The following is a 24,767-nucleotide window of genomic DNA, read 5'->3' on the forward strand; positions in this document are numbered from 1 at the left end:
AGTATTCTAAATAAAAACAAAGCATTGTAGAAAGTTTAGCCACAACTGAAATCATTTTCATAAAATGGGCGTTTTAATTGAGCCAACCAGTTTGATACTTGTTTACATCCCGTGTCCTACATTGTCACGTGACCATTGACAATGAACTTGATGTGGCTATTATTAAAGCTTGACCACAAGTATTTTATAATAAATGTCACTTTTATCATAATTATATAATTTTATGGAGAAAAACTTAACCATTTCATGCCAACTTTAAGCTGAATGAGTTTGAAAGAAAAAGTTGCAGTGCAATGCATGATCAAAATCAAAATTTTACAATTGCTTTCAACACAATTGCACAAAAAGAGTTGTGTTATCATGTTAATATTATTTCTTTTCTTTTCTTTTTTTCTTCTTTTTTATCATTGGGGCCTCCGTGGATTAATAACTGCTAAATATTTTGAATAATCATAGTTTTCAACATTTTTGAATAAATATGTTCTTTTCAAACATCAACTCAAATAGTACTAGCACTAGTTCAGTTTCGAAAAGTTCAGAAGGCGCGATCGAGTCTCGACAAGAATATTGAAGAACAAAGCATTTACCTTATATACTCAAGAAAAGGCTATTAATTGTGTGGACAAAAACAAAATTACATTTCAACTATATATATTCCTGTTATATTTACCTAAATATTTAATTAAAACAAAGTCAAAGTAATATTTTTAGGATATTTTTTAAAGAATTTGTCTATTGCAGTCCATACTTCAATCTCAACCTATATAGGAATTCGCTTGGTATTTGATGACGACACTGGTTTTCTTTCTTTACAATGTATTCTAATGGAATATTTTAAGCAACAAAATGCAATTTTGAAAGACTTCCTAACAATGAATTTTCCTCAAATTTCAGGATAATATACTTGAGGTTCATATAAATCATTTGCATATCTTAGATTAATGCAAGAATTATTTAAAAATTAGAAAACAGGCAAAACATTTTGATATTTTTCGATCTCTGTACAGACGCTATTCGTGGTAGGTCATCAGCTCCAATGCACAGCGGCCATATAAAATTAATATTTTTTCACAATGTTTTTGCTTCGTAAACAGCTTAAAATTAATATTTTTTATGTCAAATTTTGCCAGAACAAGTAAAAAAATATTTCTTACTACCACAATAAAAAAATTTGGATGGTTATAATGAGGAAAATGGTTAAAATTGAAGAAATGTTGTTACAAGCGATTTTCACATAATGGCGTCCTATGAAAATTGTGTGTTAGTCATGTCCATTTTCGAAGCTGCTCACAAAAATTCTAGCAAATTAAAAAATCGAATCATAGTACACGATTGTAGTATAGATATCATAGTTTTCACACAAAATAGTTGGATTCAAAAATATCTTCTGTTTTTGAGATAGCTTTGGTGAAATTTTGACTTTGTAGTTTGTCGTCGTCTCACCAAAACGATTAAAACTTGTGCAAATTATTAATTCTAGCTCGATCTTCTAAATTCTAGCGAGAAAAAGTAAGAACAACATCTCCTCTATCAAACTGCATGCTTGAATTTTGTATGCGCTGACCAAAAAGTAACGCAAAAAGTGAGTTTTTAAGTCCAACTAGCACATTGCAATACGGGGATGCCATTTTTGTACTCTCTGTCAACTTGTGTGTTATTGTGATTTCAACGACGTCCGCAATAACGAGATATAGTGAAGTGCGTCACCAAGCCCGCGTTACTTCAGTTTTTGTCACAGCCGTCACAGACCACGCTCTGTCAATTTGTGTTTTACTATAGTTCACAGTCAACTACAACTCAATTTAAAACATGGCCGATGCAGCAGCACCAGCAGCGCCTGCCCAGAAAAAGGCAAAGAAGGCAACAAAGAAAGCAGCACCTTCTCATCCAGTGTACAAAGATATGATTTTGGCTGCGATTGCTTCATTGAAAGACAGAAAAGGTTCATCTCGCCAAGCTATTCTGAAATACATTGCGGCAAACTACAAGGGTGTCGGCGATGAGAAACAGGTCAACGTGCATCTGAAGATGGCTCTGAAGAGGCTGACAGAGAGCAAAGTCTTGGTTCATGCTAAAGGTACTGGGGCATCTGGAAGCTTCAAGGCTGCAGAAAAAGCAAAGGCAGCACCAAAGGCAAAGAAGTCAGCGGCGAAGAAACCAAAAGCAAAGAAATCAAAGGCAAAGAAACCAGCCGCCAAGAAGGCCAAGAAACCAGCAGCAGCAAAGAAAGCCAAGAAACCAAAAGCGAAGAAAGCAAAGAAGGCCGCCAAGGCACCAGCCGCTGCAAAGCCAAAAGCTAAAGCACCAGCAAAGAAGAAGGCAGCAAAGAAGGCACCCAAGAAGAAGGCAGCAAAGAAATCAAAAAAGTAAACTTGCTGTAAACTGAAATGAACTTGTGACTGTTTGAATTTGACTAAAATTGTGATCATGAACTAGTCAGTTGTGGAACAGCGTGAGTTTTTCCTACTGAGTTTTGTACATATTTGCAGCCTCTGTGTACTAATAGTTTTGTAACCATGTTCATCTTTATGTCAGGGATTGGAAAGCGGACTCAAAATAATTTTGTGCTTAGAACTTGCCCTGTAGCGCCATAGACTCGACCATTCCAGAGTATAATCACGGTTTTACATGAAAACTGTGTTGAACATCATGAGCGAACTTTGGAGATTGGACTTTCCTTGTGTTTTTGTGTTGATAGCTCAAGTAGCTAGAAACTCGGAATTCGAAAGTACATGACTGTTTAGGATGGACATTGATGACCATAGTGTTCGTGAGCTGAAGATCTATAAAATCCTGACTGGACTTGCCTGAACTCATGTTTGGACATGACAACTGTATTGAACATCATCAGCGAACTTTGGAGATTGGACTTTCCTTGTGTTTTTGTGTTGATAGCTCAAGTAGCTAGAAACTCGGAATTCGAAAGTACATGACAGTTTAGGATGGACATTGATGACCATAGTGTTCGTGAGCTGAAGATCTAAATCATGACTGGACTTGCTTGAACTCATGTTTAAACATTTATATTGAAATGCGCAGCATTGATTTCAACTCGATTGGTGTGTCGCGATTTCAGCCGACCAGAGACTCTTTATTTATTTTTAAATGAAAGAAGGTATATTATCTGAAATTTGAACATATTTTGTCTGTTGAAATAAAAGAGATACGTTCCTTTAGATCTTAAAATGTTCATGTTGTTTTGTGCATGCTATAATGAGTGCGAATGTTTTTTATGTGACAAGTTAATTGGTTAATCAAAATTACGCGGTATTGAGAATGGGCGATGCTGATTGGTCAAAAGTGTGGAGTTTGTCGATGACGTCATGATATGACCTGCGCATTCGCCGATTCTCTATAAACCGGGGATTTCTGAGTTTACCCACGGGTATGTTGAAGCTGTATATCAATTTGTTATGTCTTCAATCTGAGACTAAATCAGGTTCATTAGCCTCAGACTTGGATACAAGGCTTGTTTTTAATTGAAAACTCGTGTTCTCTTAGTTGTTATCAAAATGACTGTTTTCCGGTCTGTTTTGGGTAGATGTCTCTTTTAAAATACAGAGCATCACGATATGCTAATTTTGGTTGGGGTTAGTTTTAGTAACCCCTAACCCTAATTAGCATATCGTTATTATCTGTCTTAAATGAGACATGGATCTTCAAACCCCCCCCCCCCTCCAATTGGATCAACTTGAAATGACCAGACTATAAATAAAGGTGGTCATTGCAAGTGGGTCAATGAGAGAGGCGGGTCTTTTCAAAGCAGATGAAGAACAATCATTTTTTTAAACGGCTTATAATATGCCGACGAAATGTTCATGCAAGACGTCACCTCGTGTGGTATTAGGATTAAAAAAAGTTGAGAAGGGTAAATAATTATAAACCCGTAACTTATCCTATATCACTTCAGGTGATGTTTTGGATGACCATTTCCTCGTGTCCATATAATTAATATCATATAAATTACAGTGATTATAACACTGATAATAGTTGATATTGTCCACCCCTCCTCTAGGCATTCATTTCTATGCTCCCGAGTCCTTCATCCCTTCACACGTCAGCAAAATATAAAATCATGCAAACGAACAGGCTCAGGGTTAGGGAGCACTTAACAAACCCCTCCCCCTGCACCCTCCCCCCCAGACACTTTACTCGTTGTTGTGACTCCCCCATCGGACGCCGACCGGTATCAGTAAAAATGTGACAAAAAGTGGCCGGACATCCCTTGGAGGGCTAAGTCTTTGTTATGGTAAAATAATATCAAATGTCGAATTTCATGGGTAAAATCGGGCCTTGATCCGGGGGGGGGAGCTCATGTAGGTTATCTAGTATGGGCCCATGGTCTCAAATGTTATAAGGGCGTCACATTGACAATACATGATATTAATTATAATGATAAACTAGGACCGACGTGGACTTGTGGGGTGGGCTCAACTTTAGAAATGGCGGTATAAGCCTGTCAATTGGCCCCCTTTTTTGAAGTCGAATATACCCGATCGATGACCCCCCACCCCTTTTTGTTTGTCGCACCTGATATAAGGCAGGAGCGGGGGTAGGAGACTATATCACGAACCTTGATGAGAACCGTAAGTGCTATATGCCCGGGGGGCACTTCAATACGAAATGGATATTGGTGTCCCGGGGGGCACATCAAACAAATTTGGTGGGTATGGGAGCTGACGGGGTCTTTTTAAAAGGGGGGTCTTTCGGAGCTGCGAACCGGGCTGTGAACAAGTAAAATGGGGTCTTTTGGAGCTGCGAAAAGTCAAAATCAAGGGTCTTTCTTGGCTTTTTGGTTGAAAATCGCCTGAAAAAACAAGAAATAATTGAGGAATGAGCAATTTTTGGGTCTTATAGAGCTGAAATTATCAAAATCAAGGGTCTTTCGGAGCTTTATTTTGGTTAATTTCAGAGCTGCGAAACCCAAAAAGGGGGGGTCTTTCCGGGGGAGCATCCCCGTATGGTCATTTGTGTTGAGTGCCCCCCCCCCCGGTAGGGCTGGCACTTTCACAGGGGCATTCGGTGAGTGAGAGCAAAATGTACAAAATATGGGGTTATCACTGGTTATTGAAGAGAAGGTATCTTACCCTTCCCAGAATCCAGTGCAACATGATAAATCACCTCATTACAGCAAATGACACTCCTATTACCATGATTACGTTCCCTTTGGTTTTATGTTGAAAATGGCTAAACATGGGGCGATAGTCAAGAAATAAGCATATTTTGCAAGATCTGGATGAGCTCTGAACTCACTGAGGTACATTTCTTCACTATCGACCCATGTTGCACTAGATAGGCAATCAGTATAGAAAATTGAAATGGGAGAAATGTATTATGGGGAGTGTAAGATATCTTTTCTGGAGTAATTGGGTGAGAGCATGATTTTTGGCATTCGGTAAGAACGTGATCTTTTTATAATTTGAACCTTTAGGTGAGAGCCGAAACAGCGCCACAGATACTTCAAACAATGAATTTCTAGTTCTAAAATGGCTTCAAATTTCTTTGTTTGTTTTTTCAAAATAAATATCAAAATCAGTGATAAAAGAAAGTTACTGTCCAAATTGAAAAATAAGGGTCTTTGGGTAACAGATCAAATGGAAAAATAAGGGGTCTTCGGGTGACAGAGCATATGTTCGTAAACAAATATGGGGTCTTTGGGTAACAGTAACGCTGAAAAGGGGACTTAACAGCCGCGTACGTACTAACATACGCGCAGTGGCGGATCCAGAGCAGTCATGGGGGGGGCCAATTTTCGAAAAAAAATGTAAGTAATGGCTGCGAAGCGGCCATCCCGGAGCGCTTGCGCAACGCAGGGGGTGTCTGAGGGGGATGTAGCCCCTCAGAAGTTAGAAACTTTTGGAAAATGGAGACCCAATTGAAGCCATTTGGTTGACCATTTTGTCACTATTATTGTGTACAATTTTAGTTTGAAAAAGCCTAAAATTTGCGAAAAGACAGCCCAATTGAAGCCATTTGTGAAAAAGTGTTGACTTTTATTGTCTGAATTGTTGCTTTATAATTATGTACTCATAAATTTGCGCACGCAGGGGGTGTCTGAGGGGGAATGTGCCCCCTCCGAAGTGAGAAAATTGTGCAAAATGAAGACCTATAATTGAAGCCAGTTGGTAGTCTATTTTTGCACTATTATTGTGTACAATTTTAAGTTTGAAAAGGCTGAAAATGTGCGAAATGACGGCCCAATTGAAGCCATTCGTGGACAAGTTTTGACCTTCATAAATTACCCGGTATTGCTTTACATGTGAACATAAAGTTGCGCACGCAGGGGGGTGTCTGTGCCCCCCTCAGAAGTGAGAAACTTTTGCAAAATGAAGACCTAATTAAATGAAGCCATTTGGTGGACCATTTTGGCACTATATTGTGTAAACGTTTAGTTTGAAAAAGCCGAAAATATCAAATTTGTGAAATGACAGACCAATTAAAGCTACTTTTTTCACTGTTATTGAATAATATGAATTATTGGTTTAAACATCAAGTGGTGGGTGTTAAATACAGACACGAAAACGGGCACTTGTTTATATACGCAGGGATGTCTGAAGAAGTTTGGAAATTTTTTCAAAATGAAGGTCCAATTGAAGCCATTTGGTGCATCATTTTTACACTATATATCATTGCTTTTAAAACAAAAAAGGGCCCGAACTCAATTGTGACACGATCAAGGGAAATGAGTCGGATGTCGCTAATTGAGATATTGGCAAAGAAAGTCTTCAAATTCTTTTGTTTTATATTGTACGATTAATAAATTGACATAACTTTGCAAAGAAAGGTCATATCAACATGGGGTTTTCAGTTTCTGAAAGCTCTAAAGGTTATCTTTAGACATTATGTAAAACTCCTTGTAAGCATGACTGAGAAAATAAGCTGCGCCCCCCCCCCCTCATTTGTTCATAGCTTGCTCGTTGCGCCTCCTGATCCAGATTGATTCTCTTATCCATCTTGGAAACTTATCACTTAAGGGCTAGGGTATGAACGTTTGGACAGTATTTATTGTGGGACATTAGAGCACACCAGACATATCGAATTGCATTCTGAATACGAAGAATGTCCTTCTGATATCAAATAATTTTGATTTTTTGAAATTTGCAATGTAATACACATTTTATGGCAAATGATTAAAAATTGATATTTTTGATATTTAACAGGAAGTAAACTTTATAAATCTGATGATTCATACTTAAAGTGTATGTAGGTGAGATGAAAAGCCGACGATCAATTGAAAATTTTGACCTTTCGTATTGAAGATATGAATTTTTTTCCCAAAACACCAAAAAAAAATAGGTCTTTTGGGGGAAAAATCCATATCTTCAATATGAAAGGTCAAAATTTTCAATTGATCGTCGGCTTTTCCTCCCAGCTATATACACTTTAAGAATATATCATTAGATTTATAAAATTTACTTCGAGGACTGTTATATATCAAAAATGTGAAAAATATCAAATTTTAATAATTTGTCATAATATTATATCGTGAATTTCAAAAATGAAAATTATTTGATATCAGAAAGACATTCTTCGTATTCAGAATGCAATTCGATATGTCTGATGTGCTCTCATGTCCCACAAAAATGCTGTCGAAACGCTCAAAACGCTCATTCCAGATCCCTTAAGTTCACGATGAAGAATTTTGGGGCCCTCCCAGTCTATGATGTGATTGTGTTCTACAACGTGATCTGAAATGGCAGACTTGTGTTGTTCTGAAACCGATGATAACCGAGCGGCTCTGGTGCATGTCCTTTGACTGATTTTATCTGCTTCTTTCTGATGTTCTTTCATTCTAGTTCCAAACTGTCTTCCTGTTTCCCCAACATATGTGTGGGTGCAGTTGCGACATGGATACACACACCCTGATGTTTCACTTAATATGTCCCTTTTATCTTTAGCATGTTTAGGGTGAACTAACATGTTCCTTGAGTGTGGTGTGTGGCTTCACTGCTGCAAGACACTGTGTTTCTTAAGAATCCGCTGGACTTTCTCTAAGATACCCTGCACGTATGGAATAACTACCATACCCCGAGATTGTGTATCGTCCGAGTTCTTCTTTGGTTTCGACTTAACGGTTTTGTTGGTGCGCTGCTGTTTGACTCTATCAAAATGACCAGTCTGGATAGCCACATTTGCTGAGTACCTGCTTGATGTGCTCCTCCTCTTTATCTCTATCTTCTTGCTCGGTAACAAGGCGATCTGCTCTGTCTAAAGGGGTTCTGATAACCCCTAGCTTATGATGAAGTGGGTGATGGGATTGAAAATTGAGGTATTGATCGGTGTGTGTTTTCTTTCGGTACACCAACAGTTTGACCGATCCATCTGCTATATTAGAGTATCTAAAAAGGGAATCCTTTTCCCTCCTCCTCTTTTTCATAAGTGAACTTGATATTCCCTGTTCTATCTACCTGATTTAGATGGTCACTCAGCTTGTCGGCACTTCCTTTACGAATAATCTCCAAAATGCCATCTACATATCGTTTCCAAAGGGAATGCTGGCATTCAATGGGAGCGGTGGCAATGGCAGATTGTTCCAGAAATACCATGAAGAAATTGGCCACTATTGGAGACACGGGGCTTCCCATCGCTGCTCCAAAAAGTTGTTGATTTTGTCCTTTGAAAGTAAAATATGTCGTTGTTAAAATGAATTTCAGGAGTTCCATGATGTCATCTATCGCTAAGAAGTGTCCGCTTTTTTAAAGTCTTGTCCCCTGCAAGTCGATCTCTGATAACTTCAAGTTTCCAAGATGACTAAGAAAGAAGAGAATCAATCTGGATCAGGAGGCGCAACGAGCAAGCTATGAACAATGAGGGGGGGGGGGGCGCAACTTATTTTCTCAGTCATGCTTACAAGTACAACCAGCTTATCCAGGAAAAATCAACTGGCAACACTACAGCTAAGACAGCAAGTGCTACTGGATACAGCTCAGTCAAGAAGAAGCAACCAGCAAGGTTGCGAAACGTCACTGCTAATTGTGAGTAGGCCTACCTGGATTTGCTAAGAGAACTAGTAATAATTTATATAGACAATCCTGGTGAATCTCTTCAATGTTTTATACCCTTTAAGTTTGTATACCCTTTATATAACCCCGGACATTTAATCGTTTTCTGACAACCTTCAATAACCTTTTGCGAATGATGTCGAAAACGTTGTGTGTTTGCTGGGAAGACAAGAAACCAGCAGCAGCAAAGAAAGTCAAGAAACCAAAAGCAAAGAAGGCCGCCAAGGCACCAGCCGCTGCAAAACCAAAAGCTAAAGCACCAGTAAAGAAGAAGGCAGCAAGTACAGCACCCAAGAAGGCAGCAGCAAAGAAATCAGCAAAAAAGGTAAACTTGCTGTGAACTGAAATGAACCCGTGGCTGTTTGAATTTGACTAAAATTGTGATCATGAACTAGTCAGTTGTGGAACAGCGTGAGTTTTTCCTACTGAGTTTTGTACATATTTGCAGCCTCTGTGTACTAATAGTTTTGTAACCATGTTCATCTTTATGTCAGGGATTGGAAAGCGGACTCAAAATAATTTTGTGTTTAGAGAACTTGCCCTGTAGCGCCATAGACTCGACCATGACACCAGAGTATAATCATGGTTTTACATGAAAACTGTGTTGAACATCATCAGCGAACTTTGGAGATTGGACTTTCCTTGTGTTTTTGTGTTGATAGCTCAGTCAAGTAGCTAGAAACTCGGAATTCGAAAGTACATGACTGTTTAGGATGGACATTGATGACCATAGTGTTCGTGAGCTGAAGATCTAAATCATGACTGGACTTGCTTGAACTCCCGTTTGAACATCATTGAAATGCGCAGCATTGATTTCAACTCGATTGGTGTGTCGCGATTTCAGCCGACCAGAGACTCTTTATTTATTTTTAAATGAAAGAAGGTATTATCCGAAAATCGCGATTGGAGTTTCGGAGCTATTGAAGAAGTAATTATTCGCGCATTTATATTTTCGATGCATGCAGCTAGCTGCGTTGAGCGCAAAAATTAATGTTTAAGTGTCCTTAAAATGACTAAAAAGGGGACAAAAATTGACAAATGGGGACGAAAATTTGGCTTCACCCCTTCACACTAAAATCCTGGCTACGCTGACTCGAAGAATCAAACAAGTTTTTAAAAACTGAATTCATTTTGCACCTTTTTTATGTTCACTCATAAAACTATGATATAATTACAATAATATATATATATATTATATACAAATGAGTTGTGAATTACAACAATTGTTTTCATAGCACAAATTCATCACATAATAATATTACATTTGAAATGCGATTATTTTATACATTGTACAAAGACTTAGTCATTACCATCACAATAAGCCCCACTTTGAAGGAGCAAATACCCTATGTCCATGCTCACCCCAGTTGCCAACCCAGCAAACACAAAACATTTTAATGGTTTTGGACATTATTCGTAAAAGGTTGAAAAGGTTGCAAGATATATGTTTAAATGCTGGGTTATAAAAAGAGTATAAAATGTCTTCATACCATTCAAAAACGTTTTTTGAAAACATACTGCAAAATATTCACATCATGTTATTTTAAAAGTGTTGACAAAATAGTTGCAAGAAATGTTTGCAATTTTTTTACAATATCATTTTGACAATATTTTAAAAATGTTGTTGCAATGTGTGTTAAAACGTGTTTACCAAAATCAAAAATATAATATGTTTTAAACGTTTTATAAACGTTTTGTGTTTGACGGAATTCAACCTAGCCCCTTTTTGGCAAACCAAAACAATACAAACCAACTGAATACAATGCAATGAACAGAATGAGAAGTGGTAAACACATACCAATAAATATACCAATAATTATGATGATAATAATTAAAGTATCTACATGTATATTCAACTTCAAAAAAAGGGCTTTGTCATTTCTAGTTCTCCCAGGCTTAGAATAAACATTTCATTCCGTGTCCTATGGGGCAACTGACACTGATCATATTCTAAAATTTGAGACAAAATTTTGTTTGGGACGTTTTGTTTTTGACAAAGAGTGATGCAAAGTTTCTTTGTATTTTATTGTTTTTATATACATTCAATGATGAATATGCAAAGAAGTGCTCATTAATCATGAAAATGAATTGTCTCCAAAATGTTATCAATATTATTTTTCTAAACCTTCATTATGTGGGTCTGAAACTTATATATACAAACCAAAGTGTCATACTGCCTTCCCAGCAAACAGCATTCTTTTGGAAAATACTAACACTAATACATTTAAAAAACATCAAAATGTCAAATGTTTTACATCAAGTTCTCAAAATAATCAGTGTCATTCAGGCCCGGAGGGTGCAGGGGTGCAGGGGGTGCGACGTACCCCTCAAATTTGGAAAAGTATACAAAAAGTCCCAAAATTTCATAATTTGCGAGGGTAGCAAGCAACAAAAATCAGGTTTTTTACGCTTTTTTTGACAAAAAAGGTCCAAATTTTGAGAAGAAAGTCACAAAATTGCCCCTCCCTGAAAATATGGTGTAAAATAAGTCCACTTTTTCAAAATCAGCACCCCTCCCAAATGAAATCCTGCGTATGGGCCTGGTGTCATTATAACATTGAAAACCCCTTATATAATCGAACATTTAAACGTTTTCTTTAAAACGTTTTGTGTTTGTTGCTAGCCTATGCTAGGTTTTAACAAACTTCTAATGTGCTTAATTTTCTAAACATTCTAATTTGCCAAATTAACTAGCAATTATGCAAATTAGCTCATTTACAAATACACAAATTATATGGCATACAAACACTTCAGAGTTTCAAGGCAAAATTGTGCATTAGCAAAAATTGGCATATTCATTATTGGCAAAAACAATACAAAATAAAAGAAATGATAAATGAATAATTATATGAAAATATTGCTTCACATCCAAGGCATTATTAAAATTGGGTCCACTTTCTCCTACTCAATTAATCTGTTTTAAACATGAAGAATATATATAAAATAGGTGAACAAAATAAAAAACAAACAGACTAAGCTGAACTTTGATGTTACAAAAGTTTAAAATCTAATCAGAGTGGTCCAATGAGAGTTTTGCTCTCCCTTATTCCCACCCACCACCCCTAGAACAACAAAACAATCATCTCCAAATGATATTCCAAATCATTGATATAAACAAAGAGTATTAAAGTAGCAAAAATAATCATTTATGAAAAAGTTTGGAATATTTTGCATCCTTTGCAACTGGCTTTCTTAAAATGTAATTACATTTTGACAAGCACAATACCGTGCTTCACCACGAAAATAAGCCAAATCGGCATTGTAATTTGCAATGCATTGTGGGACAATTTTTTGTAGTTTTGGGACACTTTGCCCTCTGTCCTATCGGGAACATTGTTTTATTTAAAATGTTTTACTAGAATAAAAATTGTTTAAAACATGATTATTTCATAAATTGATTATTTGAAATATTGTTTATGATAACGTTATTGCAATAATAAATGGATGAATAATAATTGCAGCAATTTCCCTGATATGTCATAGGTCAAAGTGTCCCAAAACTGATCTCAAAAACTGGAAATTACAATGCCGATTGGGCTTATCATGCTTATTAGGCAATGAGAGAAATTGAGAGAATGCAACATATTCCAATTCTTTTTCTTATACACAAATTCTTCTAGAATCTAGAACAAAATACATATTAGAATACATGTGTTATCAAATACACCTTATACTCTACACTCTTAAAAAATGGTTCAGAGTGGAAAGAAAAATGGTTCCAAGTAAATCCAAAAAAGGTTCTTAATCTGTCCTGTATATAGAACCTTAAATAATTTTACAAAGAACTAAAAACTTTCTGCAAAGGCCAGAATCAACCATTTTAGACAATAAAAAGGTTCTGAAAATGCCAGAAAGAACCATTTTGGGGTTCTTGCAATTTTCAAGAACTCTTTTCTTATCAGTTGCCCTGTATGTAGAACTCCTATAGAACCTATTTTTCCTTCTAAGTATAAGGCTTTTGTTTTCCATACATTCAACATAAGATCTTCAAAAAATCAGCCATAAGATCAGGGAGAGCTGAGCCAGTGTCCGAACTGATCCACCAGATACTGAAGCATATGGAAAAGGAAATGCGGAAGCGGACTGCTTTACCTACATTAACATCCGTAAGGTGAGCACCTGACTGAAGGCAGAAATTTTCAAGAACTAAGTGATGCAGGACAGAAATCCACACTCCTCCTATGGAAGATATTCCGCAGTGGGAGTACTATGAATTTCAAATGGAATTAGCACATTAACCAACTCTATTTGAAACTCACTCTCCCTCTGTGGAAGATTCAGGTTGAATCGTTCTCAGAGGGTGTATGAAATTCAAACGGAGCTACCTAACGTGCTCATTCCATTTGAAATTCATACTCCACCTGTCGAGCATATTTCCAAAATCTTCCACACGGGGAGTGTAGATTTTAAACGAATTAGCCCAATTCACAACCATCTGCAAGTAAGAATACATACGATTATATAATACACAGTAAAAACAACTTTCCCCATATTTGTAACATATCTCAACAATATAAATTATTTTGGTTTGGTTAAAATTTGCCCGCAGTCGGATAAGTTTTACCCAACTTATTTAGAATGAATAAAATGTACAGTCCCAAAATAACCGAAAATAAATCATTGTGCTTATAATACTTATTAGGGCCTATAATTTTCTTCAGAAGGGGGAGGGGGGTCCCAAACATACAGGGGGGTCATCGGGGGTCATAAAATTTTGGAAAGAAAATAGGGGTGGTCATAAAATTTTTGATGACCAAAATGTAGGGACTCACAAGATGACCACAGATAGTGTGTTTATTTTATTCAAAAAGACTGATTTCAATACAATTTTAGCCTTTTTAGGGGTAAGGTGTATCAGTGGTGGGAATCATACAATTTTTGTTGCAGAAATATGGGGGTCACAATTTTATTGACGCCAACTTTTTGTAAATTTGGGACCCCCTCCCCCCCCCCCTTTCCGAAGAAAATGATAGCCTCCTTATACATTAGATAGGGTACTATAATAAATTTGAATCCTGGCTGTTGCAGAATGAATAACCTGGGGCAGACATCACAAAAAGATTTTAGATGCTGTGCAATTATTATGTGCCCTAAGAAAGGAACAATTGGATCAGTTATTAGCACTAGGATCCAAAACATTCTCATTTATTAGTGCACAGTTCTTTAACCCCAATACATTTGTACATTCATTTAATGACCTTTGAAAATTTGGGTACAAAAACTCATCCTCTGCAACTTGAGGCCAAATTTTGCACTATGATTGTTTAGTTGAGGTTATTGAACTATGGAATTGGGATGAGGCCATTGTGGTTCATAGTGAAGGCACAAAGGCACTACGAAAAAATGGTCAAAATGAGCAAAATTTCCTGCTTGCTATAATTGCATCATATAGCTGGAACATAATTGTAGGGTTTGAAAAAAAACCCGGGGTACTCAAGTTTGGTTTTGGTAGGGACATGCCGCTGAGATTGATGAATTTTTCAAGAAATTTGGACCTATTGATATACCAAAAGTCACAATTTTCGGCCGAATTTACCCAAAATTGTCTTAGTTTTTACAAATTTTCCCAACATTTTGGGAAAATTTTGGCTAGATTAAGGAAAAATTGGGCTGTTTTCAGAAAAAATTGAGAAAATTTGAAAAAAGGACCCATTCATATACCAAAATAGGCTTTGAAAAAGGGGTCATTGATATACCAGAAGGCTGAAAGTGCTACCCATGTTTATGCACGTCCCGTATGGTCATTTGTACTGAGTACCCCCGGGAAAAATGGGTTCGAATGTGGCAAGTTCAAAAGAGGGGCCATGAATTTTTGGCACACCAGACACCAGGGGCAGGTTGAAAGGGGGAAAGACGAGCAATTTTTGTCATGATGTTCTAAACTTTTACTCTCCATTTGCACCTGACCTGGGGCTAATAATTATTGCACAGCCTCTAATTGTGAAATCCACCCTGATCAAAGGAAGATCACCCTGATCCTGGTTTACATTGTACCCAACATCTCTCTTAACTTTGCCATTGCAGGTGTCTCATCATCATCCCCGACACCTTCTATCCTCTCATAATCATCTTCAACATCATCAAAATCAAGTCCAGAATCTCGTATCATCTTTCGTAACTCCTCCACGCCATCATCCACCCTCAACTCTTCTATATACGTGGGATCTTCAAAAGCCTCTGCTGTACTCTCATCGACTTCTACAGACTCAACTTTCTGTGATGATGTAATGTTCATTTCTGCATTGTTGTTTTCCTTGGTGGTATCCTTGACAACCACCTCAATGGTACTCTCATTGTCTCGTGGAACAGAGTCATACAACTCATCTCCAGCCAGCTCTAATCGCTCCTCCTTCTGTACGCAATTTTCCTGCTGTACAACATTTTCTCGCTGTACACCATTTTCCCGCTGCACATTTTCCTGCTGTACACCATTTTCCAGTTGTACACCATTTTCCCGCTGTACACCATTTTCCGGCTGTACACCATTTTCCTGCTGTGCATCATTTTCAAACACATCGTCATCACTACCATTGTTCTGTTCCATAACCATCTGATTATCTTCCGAGGATACCACCTGATTATCTTCAGAAACCATCTGGTTAATATCTTCAGTAATTGTCTTGAACTCTGTCACCACATCATAGATGTGATCTCTATCATCGGATACTACTGATTGGCCTGATGACGAGTGCCTGCTGTTCCGATTTGGATCTAGAAGTTCATCGTCTACTGATGCAGATTTTCTGGTGAGTTTTTTGCCTATCCAACTGTCCGAGAATAGACGTTTTTTCTGGCTTGATGATGTACCCATGCATTCTGCGGCAGAAACTCTATATTTCCTCCTGTGTAACAACAACAAATGAAAAAACAAATCTTAGTTTTATATAGATAGGCAAGGATGCTTTGTATTCGCTTCCATAGTGCATGTATCAAGCCTGGGCTCATACACCTGTTCCAAATTATGATATACCATCCATAGGCTTCATGTTGTGATCATTTTGATCAGTGGTTCATAACAAAGGAAGCGTGAGCCAGTTGACCTGACAAGGGTCATATTCTAACATGCACTACACTAGCCGCGAATAGAGAAGATCATTCTACAAGGATCTGATAATGGCCTATTCCAGTTAAAATGCGTCCACCCCCTGTGAAAGACATGACTTTAAATCTTCCACACTCACTGGGAGTGTGAGTTTCAAATGGGGTTACCTGAACGGATTACTTCTATTTAAAATTTATACCCCTGTGTGGGAGATTAAGGTAATACCTCCCATAGGTGGGGGGGGTATGGATTTCAAGTGGAATAGATCAATGTACAATGTTTTGATCTTCAAGCAGCTGTAACTTTATAACCCTGCCCTGGGTTTTCAAAATTATGCTACATGTATTAATCCGGTAAACCATATTAAAATTGTGGAGCTGTAATTCCAAAGTTACAATTTATTGCCCAAGGAATATGGACAACTCCACTAGTAGCATAGCCAGGATATTAGTGTGAGGGGGCATAGACACATTTTCATCCCCATTCATCAATTTCTTGTCCCATTTTTTGTCACTTTACTCTTAGCCATCCCCATAGTAAAAATGAATTTTCAGAACTCCACATAAATTGTCACATGTTTTAGTTGCCTGAAATTGAGTCTCCATGCAAGTTGGCATACTGAGACATACAGAATTCAGAATTGTCTCTGGAAAGCTTTTTTTACCCTTTTGTTCAAGTCAATGTGAAATGACCCCTGAACAAAATGTAAAAAAATGTGTGACTTGAGCAGTGTAAGGGCCAGTGGGATCAAAAAATTGACAGTTTCAACATTTTCTGACTCCCTGGGGGAACCCCCCTTGGGTACCCCCCAGGCTGGCCCACCAATTTTTTTTCAAATTTTCAGCCCCTCCCCCCCAGGTTCAAAATCTTCCTAAACCAATTTCATCTCTGCACATGCTGATACATTTGTACAGTAGGCTTACATATCTCAGTATAATCCAGTGTAGATATTAAGACCTGAACTAACAGCAATGTTAAATAGTTATAGAGGGCAGTATTGAAAAATGTGTTGGATCACAGGCTGTTTACAATCAGGGGGTGCTGATCAGGAAAGGATTTTAATGGTAAAAAATACTAGAATATGAATGGGATGTAGAATCATGAGAACATGACAATTTTAATAACACTGTTGAACTTGCCTTAGCCCACCAGTGTGAAACCAGAGCAATCTCAGTATCATAAGGTGGTATCCAAGTGTAATTTGTATTCAATATATTTGGGTGAATCATAAAATGTATTTCTTTTATGCTCACTAAGCTCTGTGCTATTACAGTTGAAATCCATTGCACCCCTCCCCAGGAAAACAGGACCTTATACTTCCACACAGAGTGTGAATTTCAAATGGGGTCAGTGGCATAGCCAGCACTTTTTCTGAGGGTGGGGAAAGGCAAGACAACTTTTAAGGGGGGCAAGCTTTGATGAAAATGGTCAAAAATGGGCTAAAAAAAGAAAAAAGGGCCAAAAATGTTGTATATCAGGGCGGTCAGCATCCCACTGAGGGAAAGATGGGGGAGGGGACAAGACTTCTCACCAGTGTCTTAGCTAGCCACCCGTCTGCCCGTCATTTGGGGAGTTTGCTCCAGCGGATGATTTGGGGCAGCTGCCCCCTTCGCCCCCTTGTTACGCCACTGTATGGGGTTACCTGAATGCAAATGGGTGACTCCTTTAGAAATCTAGACCCCCTGTGTAGGAGATTAAGGTCATGCCTTCCACAGAGGGTGTATGAATTTCAACTGGAATAGATCAATTAGGGACCGTTCACAAACACTTGTTAGGGGGGGACCTGGTGGGCACTGAAATATTTTGACCCTCCTTCCTGGAAAATTAAGTTTATATGCTTTTCTATGGGGTTGACCCATAATTTTCATGTCAAAATGGGGGGCCCTGAAATTTTTGAGGTCTGTAAAGGGGGGCCCCGAAAAAATTTCGCGATGAAATTTTTTTGCATCAGCCCCCCTCCTTTACAAGTGATTGTTAACGGTCCCTTAAGGTGTCAAAGCGTATAAAAGATCGAGGTCTGATTGAAACTTACACTTCCGGTGGTGTTGATGGACTATGCGGCCTTTGGTGATGTTGTTGATCTTCCCTGTCTACATTGTATGCTACCGGTATTGGTGATGATAAGGATCGCATATGTACATTCCTCATGGCATCATGGAATGCTTTGACCCATTTATCTTGGTCTCTTGTGTTAGCTGCTACCTGTAAACAATAAAAAATTATACTCTCTTAATTTGCAGTCAAGTCAGCTCAATTGTTAAGGTGTTTGACTATGGTGTAAGAAGTTGCGGGTTCGAACCCTGGTGGTGGTTTAGTACGCTCTCGTGGAAAAATTTAGTTATCTTGAAATTCCCTGGGACAAGGAACTTAACTGCTAATTTGTCTGGTTGTAACCCGTACGATTGGGGTTGCGATGGCCATTTGTGGAATGTCTGGGGTGTGCGCTCTAGTAGCAGCAAAGTCCCTGTGTTGTTGTCAGGCCCGTACGCAGGGGGGGTGCGGGGGGTGCGACCGCACCTCCCCAAATTTGCAAAAGTGTACAAAAGTCCCAAAATTTCAGAATTTATGAAGCGTAGCGAGCAAAAAATCAGGTTTTTATGCTTTTTGGTCAAAAAGGTCCAAATTTTGGGAAGAAAGTCCACTTTTCACAAAATCGCACCCCTTGGGAAAAAAAAAGTCCACTTTTTCAAAATCAGCACCCCCCCCAAAAAAAATCCTGCGTACGGGCCTGGTTGTTGTTAATGGTTTATGGAATGATGTGGGCCGTAGTGGTCAGCGACAACCTGTACATGTGTGCTTAAAGTGTTATGATAATTTATAGACAGGCGCAGGCCTAAGGGGTGGCTGTAGAGGCCCCCCTCCCATTACACCAAAATCCTTCTTTACTCACAATATTTGATGTTGATGACACAGGTACAAAATGAGTTCTAGAAAAGACATCTAAATGTTCATGCATTTTGTCTACAAAACTCAAAAATTAAAAATGCCACCGAAAGGTTTTCACAGATCACATCACAAATGTTGAAAAATATAGATGAAAGGTCCCTAGCATGTGTATTGTATATAATAGACACATAATGTCTACTCAAAGTAGTCATGCCTTGCAAACTTGTGGTTGATATCACGTTGAAATTCGCTGTAGTGCACGTTAGAATATGACCGTTGCTAGGCCAACTAGATCATGCTTTCTTTGTTACAAACCACTGATCGAAATGATCACAACACAAAGCCTATGGCATATCAAAATTCGGAACAGGTGTATGAGCCCAGGCTTAGAGCAGTAACTAATGGTTACTAATGTGCACTATACGACAGCGAATAGCTTGCAATACATTAGCTTTTCCAGAAAGTAGATATATGCCCACCCACTATAGAGGAGTTAGGATTTCCTGACTTTTTAACCAGTTAAGGGCTGGGGTATGAACGTTTGGACAGTATTTATTTTGGGACATTAGAGCACATCAGACATATCGAATTGCATTCTGAATACGAAGAATGTCATTCTGATATCAAATAATTTTGGTTTTTGAAATTCGCAATTTAATACACATTTTATGGCAAATCATTAAAATTGATATTTTTGATATTTAACAGTACTCGAAGTAAACTTTATAAATCTGACGATTTATATTTAACGTATGTAGGTGGGATGAAATGTCGACGATCAATTGAAAATTTTGACCTTTTCGTATTGAAGATATGGATTTTTTCCCAAAACACCAAAAAAAAAATTAGGTCTTTTTGGTAAAAAAATCTATATCTTCAATATGAAAGGTCACAATTTTCAATTGACCGTCGGCTTTTCCTCTCTGCTACATACACTTTAAGAATATATCATTAGATTTATATAATTTACTTCGAGGACTGTTATATATCAAAATTTGAAAAATATCAAATTTTTATAATTTGTCATAAAATTTGTATTATATTGTGATTTTCAAAAATGAAAATTATTTGATATCAGAAAGACATGCTTCAGTATTCAGAATTCAATTCGATAGGTCTGAGGTGCTCTCATGTCCCTCAAAAAATACTGTCGAAACGCAATAAACGCTCATTTTAGATCCCTTAAGATTGCTGCAAAGTGTCAAAATATGAAAAAAAATGCAGCAAAAAATAGTTCAAAATTGAAAATCCTAATATTTAAGGGGCTCATTTTGGACAAATCCGTGATTTTATTTTATATTTTATTGCATTTCCTAAGCTTTTTCCAGCAACATTTGTAACTGGTATTCCAATCATTTTCAGGAAGCCAACTTGGAAATCCAGACATCCTTTTTATTAAAAAATTTACTCCTCTATAGGGAGGTGTGCACTTAGTTTCTGGAATTCACACAAGGGAAGAGGCTTATGCATCATACACTGGAACATGGAAACATTCAATTAAACATGAATTTAGAAATGGAAACAGGCAGATATACCCGAGTAAAAACTCCAGACATACCTGGAATAGCTTCTGGGATTGATGATTGAATCATCCTTACTCCTTATTACAGAAAAATACAGAACTAATTTTTTTGCATTAAAAAAATATTATCCTGTTTTGCCAAATGAAACATAGCTAAATCATAAGCATTCGTTTAGTCCTAACTGGAGATAAAAGAAAAAGTTAACTATTTTACCAATTTCTTGAAAAAAGAGCCAAAAACATGCATTTTTGGCATGTTTTCTGACAACCGAGTCACAAAAATCACAGACTTCGAACAAGTCTAAGGCTTAAGCATTCAAAATCTTGAGCGAACAAGTCTAAGGCTTAAGCATTCAAAATCTTGAGTATATGCCAAATTTTGCTCTAATTCTCACTTTTTTGTGTTACTTTAATTAAATGGTTGAATACAAGAATGAAACATTTCTTTTCCAAAAATTAGAATGCATAAACTGAAAGTAGTCTTAGTACAAGTCTTTGGGCTTGTATCCACAGCATACGAAAAACACCCTAAAACACATGTTTGTGGCCCTTATTTCCAAAAATTGGCCAATATTAAAATTAACTTTTATTGCTTGTTAGGACTAACTAAAGGATTAGGATTTAGCAATGTTTCATTTGGCAAAACTGGATCATATTTTTTTAGTCTCAAAAAATTAGTTCTGTATTCTGGAATAGGGAGTAGTCAGCTGATTCACAGATGTACTTACAAGTGTGTATTTTCTGAATCTGCTGACAATTTCGATGCCACATTTACTAGATGATCCTGATGCTAGTTTACGTACTCCCTGAATGTCATGGATGTAGATCATATCCTGGCAGGCATTTCTCTGCGAAAATCAAATCAAACAAAATGTACAATTAGGCAAAGGAAATGTTTTATCAAGGAAATTATAATATTTGGAGGGGGGTATATTTAATATCATTACTTGGACTAAGCCAGGGCTAAGGACTTCCCAAACTGTGGTGCACTTTATCACAAAGTTGATTGTCCAGAGAAGCCAATTCATTGGTAGAGCACCAGCGCAGTCACCTTCGGAGCCTTATTTCACCCTTATACAGATGAGCACTCCATTATAGTGCCTCTTTTAATGTCAATATAATGTCAATAAGTATAATATAATGTCTCATTATGTCCATTTTTACTGAAAAGAAAAAAAAAGTAATGAAATATAAAGAGAAGACAATTGAAGTTTTCTAGGTCAATTTTGGTATAAAATGGGCAGTTTTTTTTTTTTCAAATTGTTCAGAACTTGCCTCAATTTCACCTAATTGGAGCCTAAATTTCTGAATTATTTTTAAATTTTGTGAAAATTGTTAAATTTGGTCAAAATTCTGGGTCTCAAGTGTAAAATTGGTACAATTCGAAAATTGGTACAAATATGGGTCCACTTTTGTGTTATGTTGTGGGTGACTGTGGGTTGTGACATATTTTTCTTATGAAATTTGGGTCAAGGCAAATAATGCTCCTGCAACAACCACCAGCCCCCCCCCCCCCATACACACACACACACCGGCCACACACCTTTGACTCAAACATTCAACATATAATTATTGTATCCATGTCTGACTTCACACACTCTGTATATGTGCTGGGACTCAGATGTAACTTAGATGACCTAAGCTATCCCAATGGTCACTCACTATTTGAGGCTGTTTGCAGACGGGGCTATTATAGTTCCAGTCTGACTTTCAAGTTTGTGAACTGTAGTCCAGCATTTTGTTGTTGTTGTTTTCATGGCAACGAGTCTAAGTACTTCCTGAAGAGACTGAAAACTAAATCATTAAATTGTGGTGCTATACACTAGAGGTCAATACCTTCATTCAGAATTCACAAGCATATTGAAATAATTAATTCTATGTTCTAAATTGTTATAGTTAGGCATACTATAGATGAGTTGACTTCTGACATCAATGCCTGGCAGTATGCGCACGCATCATCACAATTTCCATTGTTTTTTGCCTGGCAGTATGCACGGGCATCATATTTTGTTCAGGGCTTGTGTTTGTAAAACTCCTGCCACATTACAATAAGACTATTGAACAGTGTAGTGGTTGCATGTGGTTCACTCAAGTATATCGATATACCAGTCCCTTGCCTTTGTTGATAAACATTGAGGTCAACTCATGTATAAAGATTCAGATAACAAATATTAAAGCCTTTGATGAACTTGTGTTTTGATAATTTTATACATGTTTTCATTTAATTTTTATATGTATGTGTGCTCCTGGATTAATATCCATAAAATATCAAAAAATATCAATAAATCAAATCAAAAATGTTATTTTGTGTCATTTTTGTGGCAAATCATTGCTAAGTACAACATTTTTGAGGATCACAATCGGGTGGGGGGGATTTAGGTATATGACTGGATTGACTGGGTCCTTCACAATTTTCTCAATTTTTTTTTTGGAAATTAGCCCAGTTTTGCCTCACTGCAGATGGTTGAACAATTATCATTTTGGAAATTTCCCAAAAAATTGAGGAAAGAGTTATACAATGCATATTTTCATAATGTACTGATGTACACAAATTTGCATAATGCATAGTTGCATAATTTAATAGCAAAAATGAAAAGCAACTTAAAAATTGAATAACAAATAATTATTCATTGTGTTCATTGAACACTTAGTCATAATTGTGTTTACTTGGCATCAATGAATGATACATTTGTCTGCAGGCCAATCAATTTTGAAATTTATCCAACATATAGTCTGATATTGGCTTTGTCATCATGTGCTGTAGGGCTTACACAATGACCAGAGAAAATATCTTCCACTTCCCACAATGCATTTCTCCCATTTCAATTTTCAGTACTGATTTGCTATCTAGTGCAACATGAGTTGATAGTGACAACAAGTAAGTTATATCTCAATGAACAGAGCCAGGCCCGTATGCAGGATCTTTTTTGGGGGGTGCTGATTTTGAAAAAGTGGACTTTTTTCCAAGGGGGGGTGCGATCCGGGAGTGCGATTTTGTGAAAAGTGGGCTTTCTTCACAAAATTTGGACCTTTTTGATGAAAAAGCGTAAAAACCTGATTTTTTGGCTCCCTACACTCGCAAATTCTTACATTTTGGGACTTTTTGTATACTTTTACAAATTTGGGGAGGGGTTTTGTGCCGCACCCACGTGCACGGGAAACATGAAAACAATGCTTAGCCATTCTATCCTCAACATGAAAACAATAAGAACCTGTACAAAATGTCAGTGATGGAATGAGGTGATGCATCATGTTGCAAAGGATTCTGGGAAGGGTGTGATATCTTCACTGGACAATGACTTTCAAACTAATACTAATACATATAGTATAAAGCACTAGCACTGTCAGAGCCAAATTTCCAACTTTCTAAATTTAAACCCCACATTCATCATCAACACTCTAAAACAAGACACAAAAAAGAAGTTCATTGCCCTTTCAGCTCCGAAATTGTTATGTTCTGTATCAGTATGTTAGTAAAAGTAACAAAAGACATGGGTAAAGGTATTTTTTGTAAATTTTCCAAATTTGGGTCGGTCGGGAAAGGGCAACAGACGTTTTTTAGGCTTATACTTATAATAGGAAAACTCTATTATTATACTTGTATAAAGGATACTGACATTATCTAAAAAATCTGCTACCTGAGCAGACATTATCAGATCGAGCTATATTTAGAAATTATAAAATGGTCTGGACACGTGCGGTGACTTTCCGCTCTCCATTTGAACACTTTTAAGTTAAACTGTGTTCCAGTTCACTAGACAAGAAACCCAACAGTGGCATGTGAGGCATAGAAACAGGGCTGTCAACTCTCACGCATTGGGTCACTTTCTCACGGTAAGCTAGTATAATCTCACGCCCAGGTAGTAAATCTCACGCAAAATGAGTAAAATCTCACGCATCGTCATGAATAATTTGTTACTCCTACCTAACCCCCCCCCCCGCTTTTCACATTCTCGAGCGCCGTGAACATTGGAGTCAGCAAATCCCGGTACGCCTGTGTCTCACACCAGGCAATTCCAAAAAGTTGACAGCCCTGTAGAAATGTTTAGGTCTTTGGGGGGAAAAATTGTATCTTCAATACTGTAAGCCTTCAAAATTTTTCATATGATGAATGCTGATGGCTTTAATTTTCTGCTTTACATACATATCATTAGATTTATCAAGTTTACTCACAGATTTTAAATACCTACTTCAAGGACTGTTACGTCAAAAATGTCTTTTTTTAATGATTTGTCATAAAATTTGTATAATATATTGCAAATTTTACAAAAAAATTACAAATTTTTGATATCAGAAGGCATTTTGGTGTGTCTGA

The 24,767-nt window shown here is 37.3% G+C and overlaps 2 protein-coding genes across 2 annotated transcripts in view; one reads left to right on the plus strand and one right to left on the minus strand.

The window, feature by feature from the left end:
• The first annotated feature begins 1,710 nt into the window (after positions 1 to 1,710).
• On the plus strand, positions 1,711 to 3,186 carry LOC140165034 (histone H1-like). Its single transcript, XM_072188446.1, has one exon. It carries the CDS (start codon positions 1,810 to 1,812, stop codon positions 2,368 to 2,370), a length of 561 nt encoding a protein of 186 aa, XP_072044547.1. The 5' UTR covers positions 1,711 to 1,809; the 3' UTR covers positions 2,371 to 3,186.
• An 11,587-nt stretch (positions 3,187 to 14,773) lies between these two features.
• The window catches only part of LOC140164052 (uncharacterized), a 29,488-nt gene continuing 19,494 nt past the window's right edge, over positions 14,774 to 24,767 (minus strand). The window contains exons 3-5 of the mRNA XM_072187315.1: positions 21,181 to 21,300; positions 18,077 to 18,246; positions 14,774 to 15,844 (exon numbers count right to left, since the gene is read on the minus strand). Of these exons, the coding sequence (XP_072043416.1) occupies positions 14,986 to 15,844; positions 18,077 to 18,246; positions 21,181 to 21,300 (1,149 nt within the window). The 3' untranslated portion in view covers positions 14,774 to 14,985. The remainder of the gene's footprint in view (positions 15,845 to 18,076; positions 18,247 to 21,180; positions 21,301 to 24,767) is intronic.

This window comes from Amphiura filiformis, chromosome 11 (genome assembly GCF_039555335.1).
Source record: "Amphiura filiformis chromosome 11, Afil_fr2py, whole genome shotgun sequence".
Classification (NCBI taxonomy): Eukaryota; Metazoa; Echinodermata; class Ophiuroidea; order Amphilepidida; family Amphiuridae; genus Amphiura; species Amphiura filiformis.

Excerpts from the sequence above, each read along its gene's own strand:
- LOC140165034 (XM_072188446.1), top strand. The coding sequence starts at position 1,810 with ATGGCCGATGCAGCAGCACCAGCAGCGCCTGCCCAGAAAAAGGCAAAG.